At 35.0% G+C, this 24272-nt stretch overlaps 1 protein-coding gene across 1 annotated transcript in view; it reads left to right on the top strand.

Moving 5' to 3' along the window:
• The window catches only part of btr12 (bloodthirsty-related gene family, member 12), a 38454-nt gene extending 15842 nt beyond the window's left edge, over positions 1–22612 (top strand). The window contains exons 5-8 of the mRNA XM_030162941.1: positions 8027–8260; positions 14787–14934; positions 17705–17731; positions 19738–22612. Coding sequence (XP_030018801.1) covers positions 8027–8260; positions 14787–14934; positions 17705–17731; positions 19738–20276 — 948 coding nt within the window. The 3' untranslated portion in view covers positions 20277–22612. The remainder of the gene's footprint in view (positions 1–8026; positions 8261–14786; positions 14935–17704; positions 17732–19737) is intronic.
• Positions 22613–24272: the final 1660 nt, after the last annotated feature.

Genomic DNA, 24272 nt, shown 5'->3' with positions numbered 1-24272 from the left:
GTGGAGGAGGCAGAACGCTCAACTCTTACACAATCGCAGTCAGATCCATGTCTGAGGCCATCCAACCGGTACGACCAGTGTAAACATTTGTCTGGTTTCCACACCCAGCATTTACCTCCAGCCTGATAAAAATATACCTCCATGAATTGCAAATGAAAACATGAAGTAACACCTGCTTTTGTTGTAATGAGTTGAAACTATTAAAAGATTCAAGAGATTCAAAGTGGTTTTATTGTCACATGTGAAGCAAAGAAACAGGTTTCCTTATAGGATTAAAATCTTCCTTTGCCGTCTACACTGAATGCCGAGAGAATTTAAGATGTATATGGGTGCTTCTATGAAACTGGTACCTAAAAACAGGACATGGGGGCTAAAAATTGAATGAATGAATGAATTTATTTTTGGTTGGTGTTGGAGCCATTTATATTATTTATTAATATTTTGGATAATGGTTAATTAAAATAAGGCAAATAGTCGTATTGATTAATGAATTATGATTGATTTCATATTATTTTCAGCTGCTCACGCCCTCCTCCTGATCGGACCGTCCTCCTCCTGTGATTAGGGAGAGAGGACAGCTGGTTCAGGCCTTTTGTCTGACTGTCATGAGGAAGGAGTGAGGAGTGAGACAGTTTATCTACCACTAAATATGCTATATCTGCTTAAGAAGTTTTTTTGTTTGATTGTTGTGAGGTAGAAGTCAACCATGGAGAATATTTTTGTTGGTGAAAATAAATTTTGATCATTTTTGAATATAGAAATATCTCCGCGAGTGCTTATTAAGGAATTTAGTGAGTCATGGACCTCCTCCTCAGACTACTCTGCTATTTTTATTTTTTACCCTTTTTCTTTTTGACTGCAAGAGTAGCCGTAACAGTTGGTTTTACATCAGTCATTGTACTCAGTACATCAATCGTAATAAACATGAAAACCAAAAAAGGAACAGGTTGGAAGCAAAATCTTATTTTTTTTGCCTATCCTTTTCAACTAATACACCGCTTACATCAACTTAAATGTGTACAGCATCGAGCATTCACACCATAATAATAACAAATAAAAAATAAAAATAAAAAAATCAACAAAAATACATCTACCATCTCAATTCAATATTTCTGAATAATTTAAACTTAAAGTACTTAAAGTTTTTTTTTTTTTCTTTTTTTTTTTTAAACTTCGCCAAAGGAGTGGATAACACTGGTCAACAACAAATTTATTGTTTAAGTTTTTTGAGCTGATTTAGGATCATTTTGGTGTGCTGAATCCAAAAATCACATTAATTTTGCTCAATCAGGTCAACTTTCTGAACTATGCTACATATTGGCTTTTTAACATTTTTGCTTACATTTATGGGCATTTTCACATCATATGATACAAAATTCTTTCATATTTTTTGCAATAAACGAGTTCTGAAGATTTGACTTTTGCCAATTTATGATCAATGTTTTTTTTAATATTACAGGTGAATGAAATGGCTTCGACTAGAACAGGGGTGTCAAACTCAGATCCTCGAGGGCCGGTATCCTGCATGTTTTAGATGTTTCCCTCCTCCATCACACCTGGAAGCCATTACATCGTTATCAGGCTTCTGCAGAGCATGATGATGAGCTGATCATTAATTGAACCAGGTGTGGAAGGAAGAGGGAAATATCTAAAACATGCAGGACACCGGCCCTCGAGGGCCGGAGTTTGACACCTGTGGACTAGAAGATCTTGCAAAAATAAGCCTGACGTATTCTGCTACATCTGCGGTGAATACACCATTGTACCAAGTCACAAGTTTCATAAAGTGTGCTTACCAATCTTATTTTGGTATTAAACTTGGTGACCAAGATAAACTTTGGGTGCAGATTGTGAGATCAAATTTTTAAAAATCAAATTAGCAAAAAAAACCTGACCTGATTGAGGAAAAACAGATGTCATTTTTGGATTTCGTGGTGCAAAATGGTCTTAATTCAATTGAAAAAACATAGACAACTTGCAAAAAACATTTTTTGTAACCCAGTGTAATTTAAGTGCATCATAAGATCCCATAATTTCACCCCCACAATCCCAATTCATCTAGACTTCACATCTGTCCTCATTTTAATCCACTCACACATATGAAAATCTCTGAAATACAAATTTCTCTGTCTTAATTCCAAGAACCATGACTGGTGTTTGAGACAATACTATTTTTATCCTTCATGTTCCATATACTTATTTAGAAACAATTCTTTATACCTCTTTTTAAATATATTTATGTTTGTACTTTCCTTTATCTCCTGTTCCAGATTGTTCCACAAAGTCACTCCACAGCTTGTTATGCACATACTTTTCATTGTTGTTCTTACTGTGTTTTTTTAACCCTTTCATGTATACTGGTCACTACAGTGGACACTTATTCTACAGCTGTTCTCTTGTATATTCATGGATTTTTTTTTTTTTTTTTTTACACATATCTTTGTTAAAGTTTTAAGACATTACATATCATTTCTGACATGAATTGGTAACATTGTGTAGATCTCCCCTGAGTGTAATAGTTATACGCAATTATCAGTAAATGCATGTTTCTTCGCTTCAAAAATTAAATGCATGGTGTCCAGCTGAGTGGACATTTTTGCAAATCCATGAAAAATAGGTTCATAAGAATTTTTTTCATTATTATTACTATTTTTTTAAATGTTTTTTTTTTTTTTTTTTTTTTTACTTTTTTTAATTTTATTTTTCATAAGAAAATTTTCAATCGCATTGTTTTTTTCATGCCTAAAGAGGAATAAAAACACTCAGGAAAAAAATCTTGATTAAGGTTCTCATAATTCATGCATGAAAGGGTTAAAATTTAGCTCTCCCCTTAGATTGTAGCCTCCGTCTCTTTCAGTGAACATTCCCCAAATATTTTTTGGCAGTAGATTATTTCTTGCTTTGTACATTATCTGCGCTATTTTAAATTTAACCAAATCCATGAATTTCAATGTGTTTGATTTTATAAATAGTGGGTTTGTGTGTTCTCTGTATCCTTTGTTAATTGTCCTTATTGCTCTTTTCTGTAGTGTGCATATGGGCTGTAGAGTGCTTTTATGGATGTTTCCCCAGACCTCCGCACAATAGGATAGATACGGTAAAAATAATGAATATAGAATGTGCAATGATTTAGGATCCAGTATGTGACTTATTTTATCCAGAACTGCAGTGCATTTTGCCAGCTTTGTTCTTACATGGCTTATATGAGGTTTCCAGCAGATTTTGTGGTCGAAGATTTTGGACCACTATTTTTTTTTAGATAAAACACATTTTTATATTATTTTCATACAAAAATTCAAACCTGACTAATGTAATGAAGTAAGTTTGGAAGCACTTTGGGTCTTTTTTTAAAAATAAATATTTTCTGAGATAAAAGAGAAAACACATTTTTATATTATTTTCATACAAAAATCTGCATGTAACACGGTAAAAAGGACACAAAAATTACAACTATTTTTTCAAATATCTTTATATTCTCCCACAGGTACATTTTGGAAATCAAACTAATTATGCAAGGAAGAGTTTTTCACAAAAATGGCCGCTGTTGCAAAATCACTCACGATTTATTTGCGTGTAAATGGGCAGGTTCTGCATGTAACATGAGTGGACACAATGTGTTACACACAAAACCTTGAAGGAGTCTGAGGATTCATAAAAAACCCACGGTCTGGATTAGAAAAACCACTAGGATCATCAAATTTAACACAGTGTCTTTATTTATAGTCTATATAAGACCATTTACAGCCATGTTTTCCACATCAAATGCACTGACAGCTTGGTAGTTTTTCATGTCCCAATTTGGTCCTATTTTTGGCTCCAACATTTAATCAAAAATTCATTAATTTTGGGATGGCTCAGAACAAGAGTGTAATTTTTTTTTTTTTTTTACATTTATATGAGGTCATCATTAGGTACATCCTGGGGGGAAATATGTCTGAATATCTTTTTTATTATTGGGTCTAAAAAGCTGGGAAAGTGACAAATACCAAAATAAACCCAGTGTCATAGGAGCACCCATATATAAAAAAGAAATATTTTAACTAGGAAATTAAAAACAAATAAAAGTGGTACTTAAGCAAAAGAGAATGAGCATAAAAATATAAAACATATGAACTAGTATTACTAAGAAAAAAGAAATAAATAAAAAAAGATAGATAGATAGATAGATAGATAGATAGATAGATAGATAGATAGATAGATAGATAGATAGATAGATAGATAGATAGATAGATAGATAGATAGATAGATAGATAGATAGATAGATAGATAGATAGATAGATAGATAGATAGATAGATAGATAGATAGATAGATAGATAGATAGATAGATAGATAGATAGATAGATAGATAGATATGTAAATGTGCAATATCTGAGAAATTGTGTAAACTGTCAGATAAATGTTATGTAACATGTACAAAACTGCCAGAGATAAATAATATGTTAAATGTGCAGAGATGAACAGTATGGTATATGTGTAATTTTTGGGTATAAGGTGGAACAATATGTTGTTATTTAATTGTGAATGAACTGGTATCAAGACTCAGTTAATATTCTGAGTGTGCCAGACCCTAGAGCAGTGGTTCCCAACCTTTTTTGGCTCGTGACCTCTTTTTACATTACATCAACTAACACAGAACCTAAGAGCCTTTTTCACACTTCAGAAACTAGAGCACATTATAGACAGTTTGCTTGTCTCTGTGACATTTTTACCTACAATGACAAATACAATAAGGGTTCAGTTACCAGTGGGTCAAATATCAGAACACACATCCACGTCTGTGTTTGTGTACGGTATAAACACATACAACTGCTCCTGCTGGCATGGATTTGTGCTGGTGCGTTCAACTGATATACTTGAAAATAAAGAAAACAGACCAACATAATGTGCAAAATACATGAAAACAGTAAATGAGTCACCATGGAGTCATGTAACTGGAAAAGTAAAAACCCAAAGTCACTGAAAACTGAAGGGAATGTTGAAATGTAGGGTTAGGTTTGGTCATTTCCTCAGGAAAGACATAACAGGTTTATCCAGTTGTTCAACCAACAAATGCACTCTGAAATGTTAATGACACGCTTCATGAAAAGGGCAGTGATGGCTGAAACAGCTCAAATTTATGTCTAATGCATTTTAAGAGTTATGCTAATATTATTTATAGAAGTGTGTTCTGTAGTTCTATGACCCATGTTCTGCCTATAGGGGAGAGTATCTGAGTGAACTGGGTGGAAGGAATATTTCAGTTTGACACCAAGACTGAACGCTCTGTGCTGCTGTCAGACAGTCTAGGCTGTTTTTAACATGTTGTTCTACGAAATTAGATACCACTGTTGTTTCATAAGTATGTAGCGTATTGAGACCCAAGGAGTTCGAAGAATGTTCACTATCCTACATCAGGAGTTCTCTCACTTCTACTCTGTATATAAAGCCAATGCCTCCCCAGTGACGCTAAATTGACAGGCAATCAGACACTCCCTCCTTAAAATAAAGAAGGAAAGAAAGAAAAAAAATATGAACAGGTCTTTACAAAGACTCGGTTCCTTCATTTCAAAGAGCCATTCAAAAGATTCGATTCGTTCGTGAACGTCACATCATCAGTAATGAGATCCAAGGAGTTTAAAGAATGTTCACTATCCTGCATCATTGTTCTGCCAAAATGTCACAGTATTTAAAAATTAACTTGATAAGCCATTAGCTTTAGGTGCATTATCATGAGCATTTTTCAGTTTGAGTCAGTCAGATTTAAGTAAAACTTGCAAAGAAGGAGAAAGTCAAATTCAACGACCATATTAATAATCATCAGTAAATTACCTGTGGTTTGCTTGTAAAATAAACATAAATCCGCAAGTAAAGTTTACTTGATGATCGCCCTTGTAGAATTTACTTATAATTCTAAGTGCAAATATTTTCCTACATTTTTCTTTTTTTATATATATAATTCAGGTTTTTATTAGAGTTTTCACTTGGACCACGACATTCATACAATGCTGCTTAATGTTAACAATGTGGGCTTCTGTACATACATAAAAAGTATTTTAAAAAATGCTACAAAGTGTGGAAGTTCTCAAGAAGAAAAAAAAAAGATAAATAAATAAATGCATACATACATTCATACATAAATACATAAATACAAGAGGGAAGTAGTTTAGCTGTCCTCCTGCTGACTGCCAGTCATAGTTATGTAATACCTTTGCTAAGTTTTTCTAAGTAAATAACACCCCCAATTTTTTTTCAGTGTACTTGATAACTTTATTGCAGTGTTAGTTTGTGAAAGTGTACTTAAGGTACCTGCATATTTTCCTCTGGTAAACTGGGCTTACACACACTCATCGCAGGTTTTATTCTTGTTTGCCTGCCTGTTGTTGTGTTAGTTTTCATTTGTTTGCCTCTGTCTTCTTTTCCCTTCCTGATACAAGTATTTGCTCATATTTTCCAAGCTTTTATTGTCAATAAGAAACAGTTTTTAGGTCTAGCCTGGTAAAATAAAGGTTTGGCAGGCCGGTTTTGGCCCACAGGCCCTTATGTTTGACACTCCTGCTTTGGAACTATACTGATAATATCAGGACAGAGGAAGGGTTCCCCCTTCAGGTGGGAAGGAGAATAGCATCCAAAAAAAACAAAAAACAGTAGAAACTTCATAGCATGTGTCATACGTTTATTTGTATTGTGCAGTAATGTCTTGCAGAAAGAACAGATGGGGAAAACAAAGTTGCATTTGAAATAAAGATGGTGAAATAAAATAGTTTTCACATTGGTATCCAGCCCCAAGCTGAGTCAAAACATTTACATAACACATGCAGAGTTTGTTGTTGTACTCTCTGGTCTTACGTTAGACTGAATTTTGTAGTGGACACAGCCCAGGTAAATATTTAAGATTCAAGATTCAAGAATGTTTGTTGTCATTATGTGCATAAAACAAAATTTTGCTTACAAACAGTTCTCAGCTAGAAAGTATAAAAGTATTTTAAAAAACCCACTAAAGAATATGTATATCTATAAAACACACTGGAACTGGAACTCTCATCCTGCATAGCTTTTGAAAGGCTCACGTACATAATTAAATGGGAAACTCAAATCTTCCACAAGATATGGAATTCATTTCAAAAATTTTTCGAATCAGCACTTGATATCTCATCATCATAACTTATAAAGTGAGACGATGCCGCCTTTTTTTTGTGTTAAATGATGTTTGATTATGTTTCAGATATTTAAAAAAAAAAAAAAAGGATGTTGAGAAGTATTCAAGTCAACATAACTTATATTTTCTGTAAATTATTATTTTATGTTATTTACTTTTATAGCTGTTTTAAAATTCAGAGGTGGCCTTGGGGGGGGGGGGGGGGGGGGGGGTCTGGGATTTATGTTCAAGGGAGACCTGCATAATATTATCATTTCATGTCAGAAAATATATGTAATGTGTAAAAACCTTAATAATGATATGTGTTAAATAAATATGTACAGTAGTATGCAAAATATTACAACACTTGTCAAATCTTAAAGGCAAAGGTACTGAGAAAATTTCACCTACAAATTTATCAGTCCAGTCCCTTATTTACATTTTACTCTAATATTTAGTGTGCCCCCCCAGCAACAATCTAAGGAAACTCTCTGGAATGACCTTCTGAGAGCGTGGAATGACATTGGGGTTGAAACTCTCAGAAAACAAATCGACACAATACCAGACAGATGCGCTGCTGTGATTGTTGCCAAGGGGGGCCACACTAATTATTCGAGTAGAATGTAAAAAAAAAAAAAGGACTGGACTGATAAATTTGTAGGTGAAATATTCTCAGTACCTTTGCCTTGACCTTTTGCAATGGCAAAAAAGTGAAATTCAGGCTCTGGGAACATAAATAAACCACCAGTTTCTTCAGATTTGACAAATTTTTTGCACATCACTGTATATACATATGAGAAAGAAGTGTAAAAACACAGTATGTACAGTCAAACAGCAGATCGAATGCGTTTTGTGTATAATATTATGTGCATATGAGTGTTAACCTCTCACCTCTGTCTCTGTCTGTGCAGGCCAGTGCTCAGAAGGAGTTGGAGGAGAGCTGGCAGGTGTATGCAGAGCTGCAGCGTCTGGTGGAGCAGAGCCAGGCCGAGCTGGTGGAGCTGATCGCCACACGCCAACGCGAGGCCGAACGCCACGCTCAGGAACTGGCCCGAGGTCTGGAGAACGAACTGAGTCAACTCCGGAGGAGGAGCAATGAGCTGGAGGCCTTCGCACAGACACAAGACAAAGTGGTCTTCCTGCAGGTACGTGGGTCTGCAAGTGACCTTTAAATGACCTTGGCAGATTCAGTGGTGATGATAATGTAAAGGTTCCTTCATTCTTGACAATTATTGTTCCAACAAAATTGATCTATCTAATGCAGTGTTTCTCAAACTGTGGGGCTGGCGAAGGCTTGCAAGGGGGGGGCATGGGATCATCCTGGGTGTTTGTTTTTTTTTTTTTTTCCAGGTGAAACTAATGTTTTAGTGTTGGAGCACCCTGGACTCTTTTTAGGGACGTACAACAAACCAATCTACTGCCATGGTGATCTGTCACTAGACTAGACAAAGAGTTTAGGTTTGGAGAATGGAGTGGGAAAGAAAAATGTGCAATGTTTGTGTTTTTGCACAGTTTGTAAAGTTTGCACTTTAACCCTTTCACGCATAGTGGTCACTAAGCTACAGGGTGGGGAAGCAAAATTTACAATGAACATTTAGTTGTTTTTTCTCAGCAGGCACTACGTCAATTGTTTTGAAACCAAACATATCCTTCAAACTTCAAACAGGCCATCATAGAACCTAAACTAAAGAAAACCACACTGGACCCCACAGACTTCAAAAGCTACAGGCCCATTTCAAAGCTCCCTCTATTGGCCAAAATCCTTGAGAAAGCAGTGTCTAAACAACTTACAGCTTTTCTGGAGACACGCCAGATCTATGACACTTTTCAGTCTGGGTTTAGACAACGCCACTCAACAGAAACCGCACTATTAAAAGTGTCTAGTGACATCCTGATGGCGGCTGACTCCGGGAAATCCACGGTCTTGGTCCTGCTAGATCTCTCCTCGGCCTTTGACACAGCGGACCATACCATAATGATTGAGAGACTGAGGGACCTGGTAGGGATGTCAGGTCCTGTGCTAGACTGGTTCTCCTCTTACCTGACCGGCAGAAGCTTCACTGTGTCAATAAACAACTTCCAATCTGACTCAGCGGATCTACTGTGTGGTGTGCCCCAAGGCTCTGTCCTGGGACCAGTGCTATTCTTACTCTATGTCCTCCCACTTGGCCACATTATCTGACAGTATAGTGATGTCTCCTATCATCTATTCGCGGATGACATCCAGATATACTGCTCCTTTAACTCCTCTGAGCCCCACAAACTGAGTTCCTTAATCAACTGCTTGTCAGAGCTGAAGCAGTGGCTAAATGATAACAGCCTCCAGCTGAACTCCAGCAAAACTGAGACCCTCATCATTGCCCCAGATAGTGCAATCCCAGGGATCAAACATCACCTTGGAGACCTGAGTTCCTCGGTAAGACAAAACTGAGGAATCTGGGTGTCATCTTTGACCAGGACATGTCTTTAGAATTCTACTCCAAACACCTAGTCAAAAACTGTTTCTTCCACCTACGCAACATCTCCAAACTCAGACTGTTTATAATGGAAAGAAGAGAATGACTATCAGCAAAACTATTACAAGAAAGTCTGGAAGTGGAGGAAGCAACAAAAAACGTACCAAAGCTTTTATTAAAGCTCTCAAATCCAAAATCCTAAAGGATCCAACCAAATCCATGAGAAAAATGGCAATTGAACTTGAGGTAGACAACAAGACCGTTAGAAATGCAGTAAAATATGATTTGAAGATTTAAATTCTCATGACTTTCAATAAACTAATTGGTCATACACTGTCTTTCAATCCCTGCCTCAAAATATTGTAAATTTTGCTTCCCCACCCTGTAGACAGTTCTTCTCCAGCTGTTCTCTTGTATATTCATGGGTTTTGTTGTTTTAGTTCCATATCAGCCAACACAGTGGACACCTATGCATCATCCCATACACTGACATTCATACCATTACTGTAACTTTGGTTACAGCAATGATAAACCTGACCTGCACTAACATGTTTGAGTGTAAATCAATTATTATTTGTAAGACATAATGTTGTTGTTTTTTTTTTGCATATTATCTACATGAAGTGAGTAATAACTAACTAATATGTTAAAATGTGAGAAAACATCAGATTAGGAGGATTAAAATGTTTTTATTTCATTGTTTTTATGCCACTTTCTGATATTGGGCTTTAAATACATGTTTCTTTACTTCAAAAATTAAATGCATGGACATTTTTGTAACTATATGAAAAAAAAACTCAAGCACAATTGTTTTTTCATGCCTACGGAAGAATAAAAACACTCAAGAAAAAAATCTTGACAAAGGTTCGCATAATTCATGCATGAAAGGGTTAAAGCTGCGGGAGACTTTCATGACCAATTTTTCATCAAATCTGTAAAACCTCAGTCATAGCCTAAGTATCACAAATCTGTAAGTCTTTCTGTGATTATTCACCTGAATCTCTTGCATTACAGTGAACAATTTCGTGTCATCCATCATAAACAAACCATGTGTTAACAAACAGAGCTGGGAGGTCACTCGGACAACTTCGGAATTTTGTCGCGACATGCATTGTGGGAAGTGAAGCCTCGCGCAGCCGCCTAAGTTTTTAGTGTAAAATCATCAGTTGTTTTTTTTTAATAATTTAGCTGACATACTATACATACTTTGCAAAAGTCTTAGGCAGACTCAATCTCTGTTTTTGTTTTTTTTTTTTTGTTTCATATTTTTATTGGTGTGCATATAAGAAAACAAAAAGTACATGCCAACACCATGGCACACTGATGTGAACATTAACCAGGTTTGTAAACATCATTACTTTCGAATTTGCATTTTTTTTTTTTTTTGTGACAAATAACAAAGAAACCAGATGAACAATACAATGAAAAGAAAACTAAGACATAGTCTGAATAATATAATAAAACTAATGACATAAACATAAGAAAATAAATAAATAATTAATAAATAAATTAAAAGAAAAAAAAAGAGGGGGAAGGGAATTACATTGTCTCAAAAAAAATCCATAAACACTTGCCATTTATTATAGAATTGGTTCGAGTTTCCTCACTTCGAATATCTAATTTTCTCTACTTTTAAAAAAGACATAACCTCATTAATCCATTGTGTACTGGAAGGGGCTATTGTAGATTTCCAATTAAGGAGGAGGTGGCGTTTAGCAATCAGGGAGGTAAAAGCTATCACTTCTAACTCTTTTACAGAGTATTGAGTATACTCTTCCGGGAGACCAAAAATAGCAATGTGTGGTGAAATGTCAATATCTTTGTTGTTTTTCCAGGGTTGTAATGGGTGTGTGTCTTTATTTCTAATGAGAAATATGTTCCAATACAATTTTCATACAATATTCAGATATTTTTTTTCTGAAATGCATGATCACACATATGCATTTCTCAGAATTTGTAGTAATATATTTACAACTGGAATATACAGCAAATATGTAAATGTTATTATAATCAAAACATGCAAAGTCTGAATACTGTAGAAGAGGTATTCGATGATCTGGAAAAAAAAACAAACAAACAATAAAAAGACCATGAAAGCCACAGGGACATTCTGATGTTTAATATAACACGACGGTTATTTAAGAAAACATCCAGAGCTTTGAGAGTCGAACATTTACTGAATCCAAATGGAGGTCACACTAAATACTGACTTTACATGCAGAAGTCCAGATTTTTATGTGTGTAAATACCATCTATATATTTCTTGCATATTTCATGTGAGAAATGAACCTGTAAAAACAACAAAGCTAAAGGCTGCATTAGACTTTTGCACCGTACTGTACATTTAACAGAGGTTTATTCAGAAGATAAGGTCCACTACTGAAAGAGACCTGAACATCCATGCTAATTTTTTTCTACCTTATTTGTAATCCCGATTATTTAGCTGTCACAGCCAATTATCCGAGCTGTATCTACTGTCGCTGCAGCATCTATAGTTGTTGTGAGGTTTGTGAAGCAGCATCAAAAGCTTCTCAGCAAAGAGGCAGCTGGATTGATGGTGGTGGTTCTTTCGGTGCATTTATCGGGGGCTATTTATATGGATAAATGTTTTTTTTTTATAAACATGAAAGAAGCCTTTGAAGAATCCAGCTTTTCTGAATACTATGAGGGGAAACAAAAAGCATATTGACTCACATACACAAACACAGTGTTTGGAAGAACAAAACCACAGTAAATAATGATTTAGTGTGTCTTCTTGCAGCACATACACAAACATTCACTGCCTTGTGTCTTTAATTATCTAGATCAGGGTCTCAAACTCATTTTCTTTCTGGGGCCACATTCAGTTGGATTTGATCTCCAGTGGGCCGGACCAGTAAAATAATAACATAATAAACTATCAATAATGACAACTCCAAATTTTTGTCTTTGTTTTAGTGCAAAAAACCCGATTAAATTATGAAAATACTCACTTTTTTAAGCAATCCAAACAAAAAAGATGTGAATAACCTGAAAAAACTAAAATTTCTTGAGAAAATTAAGTGCAGTTTTAACAATATTATGCCTCAACTTATCATTTATACATGTGCAGTAGAGATTGGATCTACAAAGACATTAAACACTGAGTAAAAGGCAGAAAATAGTTAAAATTGTGCTTAATTTTCTTTAGACATTTCAGGTTGTTCATATTTGTTCCGGTTATTCACATTTTATTGTTAAAGGATTGTTTGTAAATGTTAATATTTTATAATTTAATGTTATTTTTTGGACTGAAACAAAGACAAAAATTTTAAGTTGTTGATATTTCTAGGCATAATGTAATACTGTTTTTTTTTTTCGTGTCAAACCAAGAAGAAAATATGGAATAATTATTTTTTGTAGGTTATTATTCTATTATTATTTTACTGTAGATCATATTGGTCTGTACACTGTAAAAAAAAAAAAAAAATCGTAAAAAAAAAAAAGGTAATATTCCGGCAGCAGGGGTACCAAAAAAATCATGGAAAATAACCATCTCATAAAAATACGGTAATTTTTCATAATTAAAATACAGTTTTTTTGCCCTAACTTTACATGAGATTTTGCTTTTTTTTTTTTACTTTTTAATGTTTAATAAAGAATATTTACATGTATTAAAACAATCAAATCACCTATAAATATATATATAAATAATTTTCAATGAGACTAAGCTGTACAATCCACTGATAAAAACTGTATTTGGACAGTTTATCAGTGCTTATACATGTTATACATTCACAAAAATACATTTATTCAACTTTTTTGTTGTGAAACCTCCTGTAATTACACAAGACATTTGTCAATTAACAAACAAGTCTCTTTTATGGTTAATTGTCAGTAATTTTATCTGGTTTTATTAATTTTTTTTACAGTATTAAACTTTAAATAAACAATTTAATGTCATGAATAGAAAAGAAATATTTGTGAAATTACGATACATTTGCAAATGTATTTTAACTGTATTTTTGTGTGAAAAAAGAAAAATTTCTTTTAAAAAATGGAAATTTTTGGTTATTCACAGTTACAGTTTTTTCATGTTGTTTTACATTTGACATGTAAAATCACAGTCTATTTTTGTCATTTCATTGATATTTTCATGTATCTTAAAAAAACAGGAAAAATCTGTAAAATAAACAGTGAAAATTCTGTTAAATTACAGATTTTTTTTTTTTTACAGTGTATTAGGGATGTAACGATTACTGGTATGACGATAAACCGTGGTAAAATTGCAGACAGTTAGTATTACCATTTAAATTCTATTATCATGATAACCGTGTTTGATTACCGCACTTTTAGGGGAAAAAACGCCTATGTAAAGATCTGCTTTTATGTCAAATATTTGAGTATAGTTTTAATTTATCACAATTTTGATTTTACATACCTAATATTTGGAACCAATATTCACTTTTAAAGTCTTTGAAAAGGTTCGTTAAGCATCTTTGTGTTATTTATGCAATGAAGTACAGACATTTTTCAAATCGGATTTTATATATTTTTTGTGTTTTCTGGCCTTTTATGTTTTTATAGAAGGTTAAAGTGAAAAAAATAATAGACAGATGATATAAAGTTATGCTGAAGAAAAAATATCAAACTTGAATATAGTAAACATTCGTTTATATAGTATATAAAGGCAAAATCAAAAGTACTGAAAAACGGACAAAACAGGCTCAGACCACTAAGGGTTAATATTTGAATGTTCCTGCCAACAGAAGGTACATTGCGCCAATTATTTTGTTTTGGATTTTTTTTTCAAAATACAACTTGGTTAAATTATTTCAGTGTGTGTATTAGTACTTTTTGAACATTTTGAGCACAATTTCAACAATACCGCGATAATAATGATAACTGTGATCATTTTGGTCACAATAACCGTCATATGAAGTTTTCATATCGTGACATCCCTACAGTGTATGTGGAACCCGAACTAAAATGAGTTCCACAGCTTTTTGCAAATTCATCCCATGGGCCGAACTGGAACCTTTGGTGGGCTGCATTTGGCCCCCGGGCCGCATGTTTAAGACCCCTGATCTAGATAATATCAAAACATTTACAGATATGATGCGATAAACAGTGAATCTGCATATCGTTGCTGTGTGTAAATCAGTCAACATTGAAGGTTGCAGAGTTTTTATGCATTTGGCTGTAGAGTTGCTGTTACGCTTACCTCGCAAAAACCTTTCTCCTCCATTTGTCGTAGAACCTGGCAACGCTGTCGCCCCCACCCGAGCCCACCGATTGGTCGGCGGTCAGCATCAACACTGACCTGTACCTGGGGACTATCCGCTCGTCTGTCAGCAGCCTCATGGATAAGTTTCAGGAGGAGCTGAAAAGACTGTATGGGAAAGGTGAGAGGACTAACTCTGGTTAATTCAACCATAAAATGACGAAAACTCACCTGGACCAAACCAAACCTGCAGGTGTTAGAAGACATTAAATAGTGTTCAAAGTGGCATCATAGACCACAGCCTTACATACTGAGCTGCCTGTCCACATGTGTTTTGGAGTGCAAATTTATGCGCCCCAAGGTTCTCCTACCTCTTGTATTTTGGGGGGGGGCGGGGGGGGGGGGGGGGGTGTTAACTGTAAATGTACCAAGGTTATAACAGTTTTGGATTTTTCATTATAGTTTAGTTATAATTAGTTTTGACTTTTTTTTTCTTCTAATTCAGTTAGTGTTAATTAGTTTTTAGAGTGGGTTTGCTAGTATTTATTAGTTTTTGTGGTTTTCTAAATGTTTCGTTTTAGTATTAGTTTTACTTTTTTCAAATCTTTTATCTTCCTCGCTGTTGTATTCATATAAATCCCATACAGGACTCTGCTGCTTTCTACCAATTTTAGTCTCTATGTTTCCAGGTAGAGTAGGAATGAGAAGACGACTCTAAACGACAAGTGACAAGAAGTGACGTATGGTCCCACTAGCTAAAACAGCTCAAGCGAAATAAATTGATTTCATACCAATCTGACATTGACAAAGATGAAAACAAAGGGAATTTTATCCATAATTTTGTACATTTTAGTTTTGTAAGCACACAATACAGTTTCAGTTGGTTATCGTTTTTTTCTTTTAATTATAGTTTTTATTTATTTGTAGTTTTTATTTAGTGTTCGGCATTTCATTAGGTTTCATTAACGATAATAACCTTGGCATGTACCATTTATTTATTTATTTATTTATTTATTTGGCACAGCGCATATTATTATCATTTATTTATTAGGCACAGTGCATATTATTGAACATCTACAACAATTGCAGCTGTAAATATGCCAGATTGTAGCAGCAGTGCTAATTTCCATCTGTAGTCCCTATAGGCAGGTGACAAGAAGGACAGTTGACAAAAGACAAAGCATCATAAAGACACACAAAACACAGTGAGGACAATCTACTGATGGGCACAGGCTTGGTTTTGCTTCATCCAGTGTTTAAGTTGTGATTTGATGGAGGCATATGACTGTTAGTCTCTTATGCTGAGTGGTCAACTGTTCAACTATTCAGTCCCAGTGACTGAAAGTGTAGTTTGTCCAACCGTACACTGTAAAAAAAAAAAAAAAAAAAAACAGTAAAAAAAAAAAAAAACAGTAAAAAAAAAAAAAAGGGTATTATTCCAGCAGCAGGGGTGCCGAAAAAATACTGTAAAATAACGGAAAATAACCATCTCACAAAAGTACGGTAATTTTCCATAATCAAAATACAGTTTTTTGCCCTAACTTTACATGAGATTTTGCTTCTTTTTTTTTTTTTTTTTTTGACTTTTTAATGTTTAATGAAGAATATTTTCATGTATTAAAGCAATCAAATTACCTATAAAAAAAAAAAAAAAAATATATATATATATATATACACATATGTATATATATATATATATATATATATATATATATATATATGTATATATATATATATATATATATATATATATATATATATATATATAAATAATTTTCAATGTTGTACAATCCACAGATAAAAACTGTATTTGGACAGTTTATCAGTGCTTATACATGTTATACATTCACAAAAACACATTTATTCAACATTTTTGTTGTGAAACCTCCTGTAATTACACAAGATATTTGTCAATTAACAAACAAGTCTGGTTAAACTTACAGAACAAATACTTCTTTACAGTTAACTGTCAGTAATTTTATCTGATTTTGATTTTTTTTTTCCAGTATTAAACTTTAAATTAACAGTTTAATCTCATAAATAGAGAATAAATATTTGTGAAAATATGGTACATTTGCAAATGTATTTTAACTGTATTTTTCTGTGAGAAAAGAAAAAATGTCTTTTAAAAATTTTAAATTTTTTTTGGTTATTCACAGTTTTTTCATGTTATTTTACATTTGACGTGTAAAATCACAGTCTATTTTTGTCATTTCATTGATATTTTCCTGTATCTTAAAAATAAAGGAAAAATCTGTAAAATAAACAGTGAAAATTCTGTTAAATTACAGATTTTTTTTACAGTGTACTTCTGGGCAAAGGCGGGATAGTCCCTGCACATGTCACCAGTTCATCACACTGCTGACATGTAGAGACAAACAATAACTCTCACATTCACACCTATGGGCCATTTAGATTAACCAAATTAACTTATCAGTGCATGTGTTTGGACATACAATCAACTTATATTTATATTTACTGGCGAGGCTCAAGATGATTAGAGATGATTTTTGAACCAAATCTGGACAAAAAGGTCCCAAAAAGCCATAAATCTAAGAGTCTGATACCTGGAAACATTGTTAGCCTCTATTTAAGGTTTATGTTACTGTCCATATGCTCTCGCCTAATGCCAAACACACTTCCATCGCACAATCCAAAATAGGAACAGTATATGGGTGACTGTATGAAACAGAGTAGTGACTCATCATTGTAACAAGCAGCTCCCCCCCTCATATCATTACACGTTCACACACTGAAGACGCTTGAACAGATGGAGATAGTGTTGAAGTCGCAGTTCATCCATTTGGCATCAGCGAGGTGAAAGCAGAAGGCTGACTGACAGCAGCATCTGTCCCCAACATTTACACCGACATGTTTACCACCCACACGTGCCGTCTGCTTTGACTTTGACTGTTTGCTCACGTGGTTTCTCTCTGTTCTGTTTCACTCAGAACTCCGGAAGGTGCAGAACTACTCAAGTGAGTAAAACCTCCCATTTGTTTCCTTGATATCACTGTTTTGTTTAGTTTTTTTTTCACTTCTGGATCTAAAAGTCATACATCAGTCTCTTTGTAAAGGGTATGAGTGGTTGTCAGGCTTCAGCTTTGAGAAAAAAAAAATAAAAAAATAAAAATGAGTGCACACAGTTGACCACAAGATGGCTCAATTTCTTCAGGCCTACAGAATCAGAATCATTTTGATGACTGCGCCAAGTTTAGAGTTGTATTTTGGATTCATTGAGATGACTGTACAGAACCAACATGCAAATAATATGGAGGATTTAACCCTCAAAAGCCAAGAACAACACTTATCCACTGTTGTACATTAACTTTCAGAGGCTCAGAGGTTCCAAACTTTGTGCAAACAGATAAGCTTGAATGTTGACATTAGTTTAGTTGATAATCTAATGCATTCCAGACACATGTACACGGTCAGTCAATAAAACATAAATAAATAAACAACAATGTTAAAATGAAGGGCTTTAACTTTCTGAATAAATAAAAAGATAGATAAGCCTTTATTGTCGTTGCACAATCACACAGAGTATAAAATGCAACGAAATTAGGGCTCAACACTTTTCAGTGCAGAGGAAGATAAAAAAAAATATATAAATGTATACATAAATATACACAAGGCAATTAAAATGTGCAAAGATGTAAAAATAAATTAAAATCTGTTAAAAAGGTACTAAAAAATGCAAGCGTGATTCAGACTGTGCAAAATAATGCAAGTATTAGATATAGTATAGATAGTATAGTATAGTATCTATATAGTGCACGTATTCTGTCTATATTAGATATAAACATAAAAACTATCTGGAAGATAAAAACAGGGACTTTATTTGGTGTTTATAGTAAAATACATAATTTTTAGTTTGGATTTCAGTAAAATGATTCATTCTCAGACAATGAAAATGTAAAATTTTGACTTTAACAGAACCATTCATCGTTCTAGTCTGCTAGTCTAGTCTGTAACATATATATATATATATATATATATATATATATATATATATATAAACACACACACGCAACATATACATAATATAACAGACAATTTACATACCTGGATTCACAAACTGAATTAAATCTATGCAATTTGATGACATAAAACGATAATCATGTCCCTGATACCTTTTAAATTGCTTTTTCTTATTCAATTTGCTGTTTCATTTGTCCCCTGCGTTTAGCCTTCGGCCTTTAACTTTTCTTATTTGGCATCTCAATAGAATAGCATAGAATAGAATAGAACAGAATAACGTAACATAGCATAGAATAGCATAGCATAGAATAGCATAGAATAGAAAGAATAGCTTAGAATAGAATAGCATAGAATAGAAAGAATAGCATACAACATCTGTCAGTCTGCCCCAGGGCAGCTGTGGCTACAGATGTTGTTTACCACCACCAGAGGGAGAATGTGAGCGCGAATGAATAATGGGTCAATAATGTAAAGCGCTTTGGGTGTCTAGAAAGGCGCTATATAAATCCAATCCATTATTATTATTATTATTATTATTATTATTACAATAGCATAGGATAGAATAGCATAGCATAGCATAGAATAACATAACACAGCATAGCATAGAATAGCATAGCACAGAATAGCATAGAATAGAATAGCATAGCATAGAATAGAATAGAATAGAATAGAATAGAATAGAAACAGCTGTTAAACTGATTTTCATCGTTTCATTTCTGTTCAGCTGCAGATTCTTAAAGGGCAAAAAGAAAGTCTATATATAAAACTACCACACAAAAATCATACTGAAAATACATACTGAAAAATACTGACAATATACCGCACTACAAAGAAATACTGTGATGTAAAAGAGGCCAACTCTGTACAACTGACAGAAGAAATACATACAAAACATAAAGGATATACAGAAGGTAAACATAAAAATAAAGTGCATGAGTTGTGAATATTTTACTATTGTAACGTGTCTGTTGTCTCATGTTCTGCTGTATTGTGTCCTGTTCAGGTGAGGTGATTTTAGATCCTGCCACAGCTCAGAAGAACCTGGTGGTGTCTGACGACGGCCGCCAGGTCAAGTACGAGGAGCGCAAGACCTCCCACTCTGAGGGCCCGAACCGCTTCAGTCCGGCTCTGTTCGTCCTGGGCCGGGAGGGTCTCAGCTCAGGGCGTCACTACTGGGAGGTGGATGTGACCCGCAAGACGGCCTGGACCCTCGGTGTCGCCCGCGCCTCGGCTCGACGCAAGGGGGAGATCAAGCTGAGTCCGGAGGGTGGGTACTGGTGTCTGTGGCTGAAGAGCGGAGAGGTGAAGGCGCTGGCGGCGACACGTCTGCCTCTCATGCTGCCATCCCATCCCAGCAAAGTGGGAATCTTTTTGGATTATGAAGGGGGTCAGATCTCTTTCTACGACACGAAGGCACGTTTGCATCTATACACCTTCACCGATACCTTCAGCGAGAGCCTGTACCCAATCTTCAGCCCCTGCCTCATCCATGATGGGAAGAACACTTCACCTGTTATTATAACTCCTGTTAAACACACCTGAGACTGACCAGGAACAGAACATTATAAGTCTGTCAGCTTTAGGTGTATATTTTATAAATAACATCATTAGGGCAGAAAAAGCTCGGTAGGAGGTGCACAAAATATTTTTTATATGGTCTTTGCCAATCATTTTACCTCAAGCTAATTCCAATAGCTATAATGAGGGTCGACAGGAGGGATATATCCCCAAAATCCACCCAATCGCTTGCTATATATAAATCTATCCATGATTATATGAACTAAATTTGAGCTACATCGACCTGATAGTGGCAGAATAATGGTCAGAGAACCATTTTTTCCCCACAAAACTCCACCTAGTGAATGAAAATGACCCCATATGAAATCTGGATGTTAGACAGAACATGGATCAATATGAACCTAATTTTATCTCAATCAGTCTATTATTGCTTGATTTATGTCCAAAAAAACTGATTTTCGACTAAAGCGCCCCCATTTGGATGATTTATAATACCCATACAGAAGCTGAATCCATAGGGTTCTCCCACTGGGGGTCCCCTATGTTGGTTATCAAGGGAGAAGAAATCCAACCAAATCGGCCCTAGTTATCGCATTCACATGAAGGATATCAGGCGGTGGATCCTGCACCAGATCCAGCAGTCAGGGTGAAACTGTTAGATCCCTGAAACTCCATTTTGGGGATATAATACAATAAAACAAAGTGGCTATTGATACTATTGGTACTGTGGCACGAAATATTGGTTTGTTTATTACCACTCAGCGCCCTCGTTATATCATGTCTAAACTGTCATGTACATCCTGAAAAGTACCAAGAGAATCATATGGCAAATACATTAAACTGGGTCACAGTGGATGTTTAGCTCACCTGGTAATGTATTGGACTGCAATGCAGGAGACCTTGATTCAATTTCTGGGCAGAAGTGCTTTTTTTCTTTTTCTAAAGATTTTTAAATGGGGGGGGGGGGTGCATGGCACCGGTAGGTAAATCCAACATTGATATAAATCAGCCACTGGGACAACATTCAGAGTGCAGAATTCCACAGGACCACAGCACTCAACACACAGAACTGACACAGAACTGAAGTCACACGGCATACTGCCGCATCTACCATGTAGCTCCGCCCACCTTCTCCAGCCTCCACACCATAAAACAACATATAGAGTATTTAGAACAATAATTCCTATTCTATACTATATACTGTCACTGATTTGTTGTTTCTTCCATTAATTGCCACAGTACTGTGGTAGCAAAATGTACAAAAAAATGCACTGAAGTATACACCATATATGACCTCAGTACTGTGGCAACAAGAGGCACATGAGTAAAAAAAAGAACAAAACAAGAGGCTAGTGAGTTCATGTAACAGAATCCCTGATTGGCTCTAGTACAAATGCTCACATTTGATTGGTCTGTGGCAATAGATAAAAACTGATATTTTATGCCACACTACTGTGGCAGTAGCCACTACCAAAAATAAAAACCTTAGAGGCAACTTTGCATATTGGAACTACACCTTAAAACACCAAATCTAACATAACGTAACAAGTAAGTTACTGTATTATTGTACAGTATATGTTAAATCTGTTTCTAACTCCTATATCTGCTGAGACAGACATTCATCGGTGCATTTTGCTCCTCTGTGGTAGTCATGTACCCTAAATAAAAATTACAAATGAATTTATTTTTAAACAAAGTTTGGTAATATGACCACAGTACATGTAATTCTATATCACAGTAACAGCATATATGATTATACAGTAATTTAGCCAGTTATTTTTGTTGACGTCTTGCAAATTTTCACTTCAGAAGAATGTAATGCCCTAAATGACAAAAACACTGACATAAAGAGAGTGATTTATGAAATGATATAAACAATAGTATATAATGAATGTTGTACATCTTTCTGTTTGTCATGGTATATATTGCCATATTGCACAGCCATACAACTAGCCAATAGTTTACTGTAATGGGTAAATGAAGAATACTGTATGTAATATCTTCTTGTTTATCTCGGTGTAAAGGAGTAAGTATTTGTCATAAAGGTCAGATTAAATCTGTGTTCTTCCTCTGTGCAGCTGTGGATGTGTTCTGGACATGGTTATGTTTCTTCATGCCATATGTCTGGCACTTCCCTTACTGTGTCAAAATTTTAAGCCTTCAGATTTTTCAGGTCACAGCAGTGATTGCATTTCTAGAGGTTTAGTTTTGCCTGGGGTGCTGTACATTTTGAGTCACTCTTGTAGATATTCTGGTTTGTTTTTAATACCGTGACATTGCATGCTGTACTTTTATATGAAACAGTTCTTTTGTATCTTCTTTCTGAACTTGTTAAATAAAGATGATGAGAAAGAAAAACAGGAAAAATGGATTTAATGAGACTTGGGAGCTTAAAGGGATTTAGTTATGATCCTCCGCTTCAAACCTAATGCCTGCAGTTAAACCAGTCATCATGTTTTAGTGTTGGACTTGCAAAAAAGCAGATGGAGTATAGCGGAGGTTCAAAATAGAATAGGAGTTGAACCAAAACACAAGGGGAAAATGTGTTTCTTGAAAAAGGGAGTGTACAGTAAACACATTTCTAATTTACTGTTCTATTGCTGGAGCCATATGATGGTACATGTGATACTATGACTTGGAATCTGCACAGTGCTCGGAGCTACTCGTTTTTGGTATTAACCAAGTGCATTCTCAAGCTAATGGCATCTTATGTAGCACACTGTAGATGACAGAGGCATTAAAGAACTAGGCCCAAGTGTGAGGAGTTGTAGAAGCCAAAAACACCATAACAGCTGATAATGTAATAAATTTGCCATTTTTAAAATGTAATAGGACAATAACTGCGCTGATAACATAACTTTTGGCCAATAACTAGACATATAACTAGAGATATAAGTCTTTCATGCTGAGTAATCCGAAATATTGTTTTTCGAGGAAAAAAAAAGAAATTGACAACGATGTTCACTTTCGCTTGGCTCGGCCCTAAAAACAAAACATGATGTTCCAATTCATTCATAGTGTCCATGGTCTAAAGTACAAATACACACCTTTGCAAAACTCTATAGGCTCTAGAGGGAATTTAAATGAGGTACACAATTCTTTGCTGCTGTTTCTCAGACAGAACTACACCACACTATGAGCAGTGCAGTAAAGTGAGAGGTGCAGAATGGACTGATGTCACTCAAACATACAGTAAGATGCTAATTTTGGCTGGATATAAGAATTCACTACCTGAAGGTCGATGTCCAGAAACATCCTGAAGCCAGAAAAACAGGAGGAAAATGGAAAACACAGTCAGAGAGCGGTGGAATTGTAAAACTGTGCATTGTCCCTGTTAAATAAACAATAAACTAAACTAAAAAGTTAGAAAAAGCACTCTGCGTGCAGACCTCCACCAAGGCAGATCAGTCAACCAACCTTCCCGTCACCACCCAAATTTAATCATTTGTATCCTTGTGCCAGTATCAACATTTCCTGAAAATTACATAAAAATCCATCCATAAGACATTTTTTAGCTAAAATGTATTTGTTTTTGATCATGTAATAGTTTTATAGCACCCTTTGAGTGGACCAGTGCAGGTGAGGCACTCACATCTACTAGGTTCGGTAGAGGAGATGATAGGTTGAAATGAATTACCAAGATTTAAAGAAAATGAACAATGGTGATTTATTACTCCACCATAAGAGAAATGCATTTGTTTGAGTACAATGTTATGAAAATAAAAATACAACAATAAAACCCCAAAATAAAATAGAGCTCTTTCCTCAAAAAAGTATGATTTGAGTTCAGTTTGGTTGATAAAGTGTCTTTAGTTGCAACCGTTGCTACCTGGGTAGTGTATTATAATGCTGTTGTGTCTTGTCTGGATCCAATGGAAATAGTTCAAGTTGAAGTTCTTCTGCGGCAGAGGAATCAGGCTGGCCACACCGTTAACACCCCTCGCAGTCACCATGGGCTGGACTCGCCAGATTTCGAAGATCACTATAAAACCAATCTACACAAAGTGTGCATAAAGTAAA

This window comes from Sphaeramia orbicularis, chromosome 18 (assembly GCF_902148855.1).
Source record: "Sphaeramia orbicularis chromosome 18, fSphaOr1.1, whole genome shotgun sequence".
Lineage (NCBI taxonomy): Eukaryota > Metazoa > Chordata > Actinopteri > Kurtiformes > Apogonidae > Sphaeramia > Sphaeramia orbicularis.
This window is presented reverse-complemented; position numbering and strand designations above follow the sequence as displayed.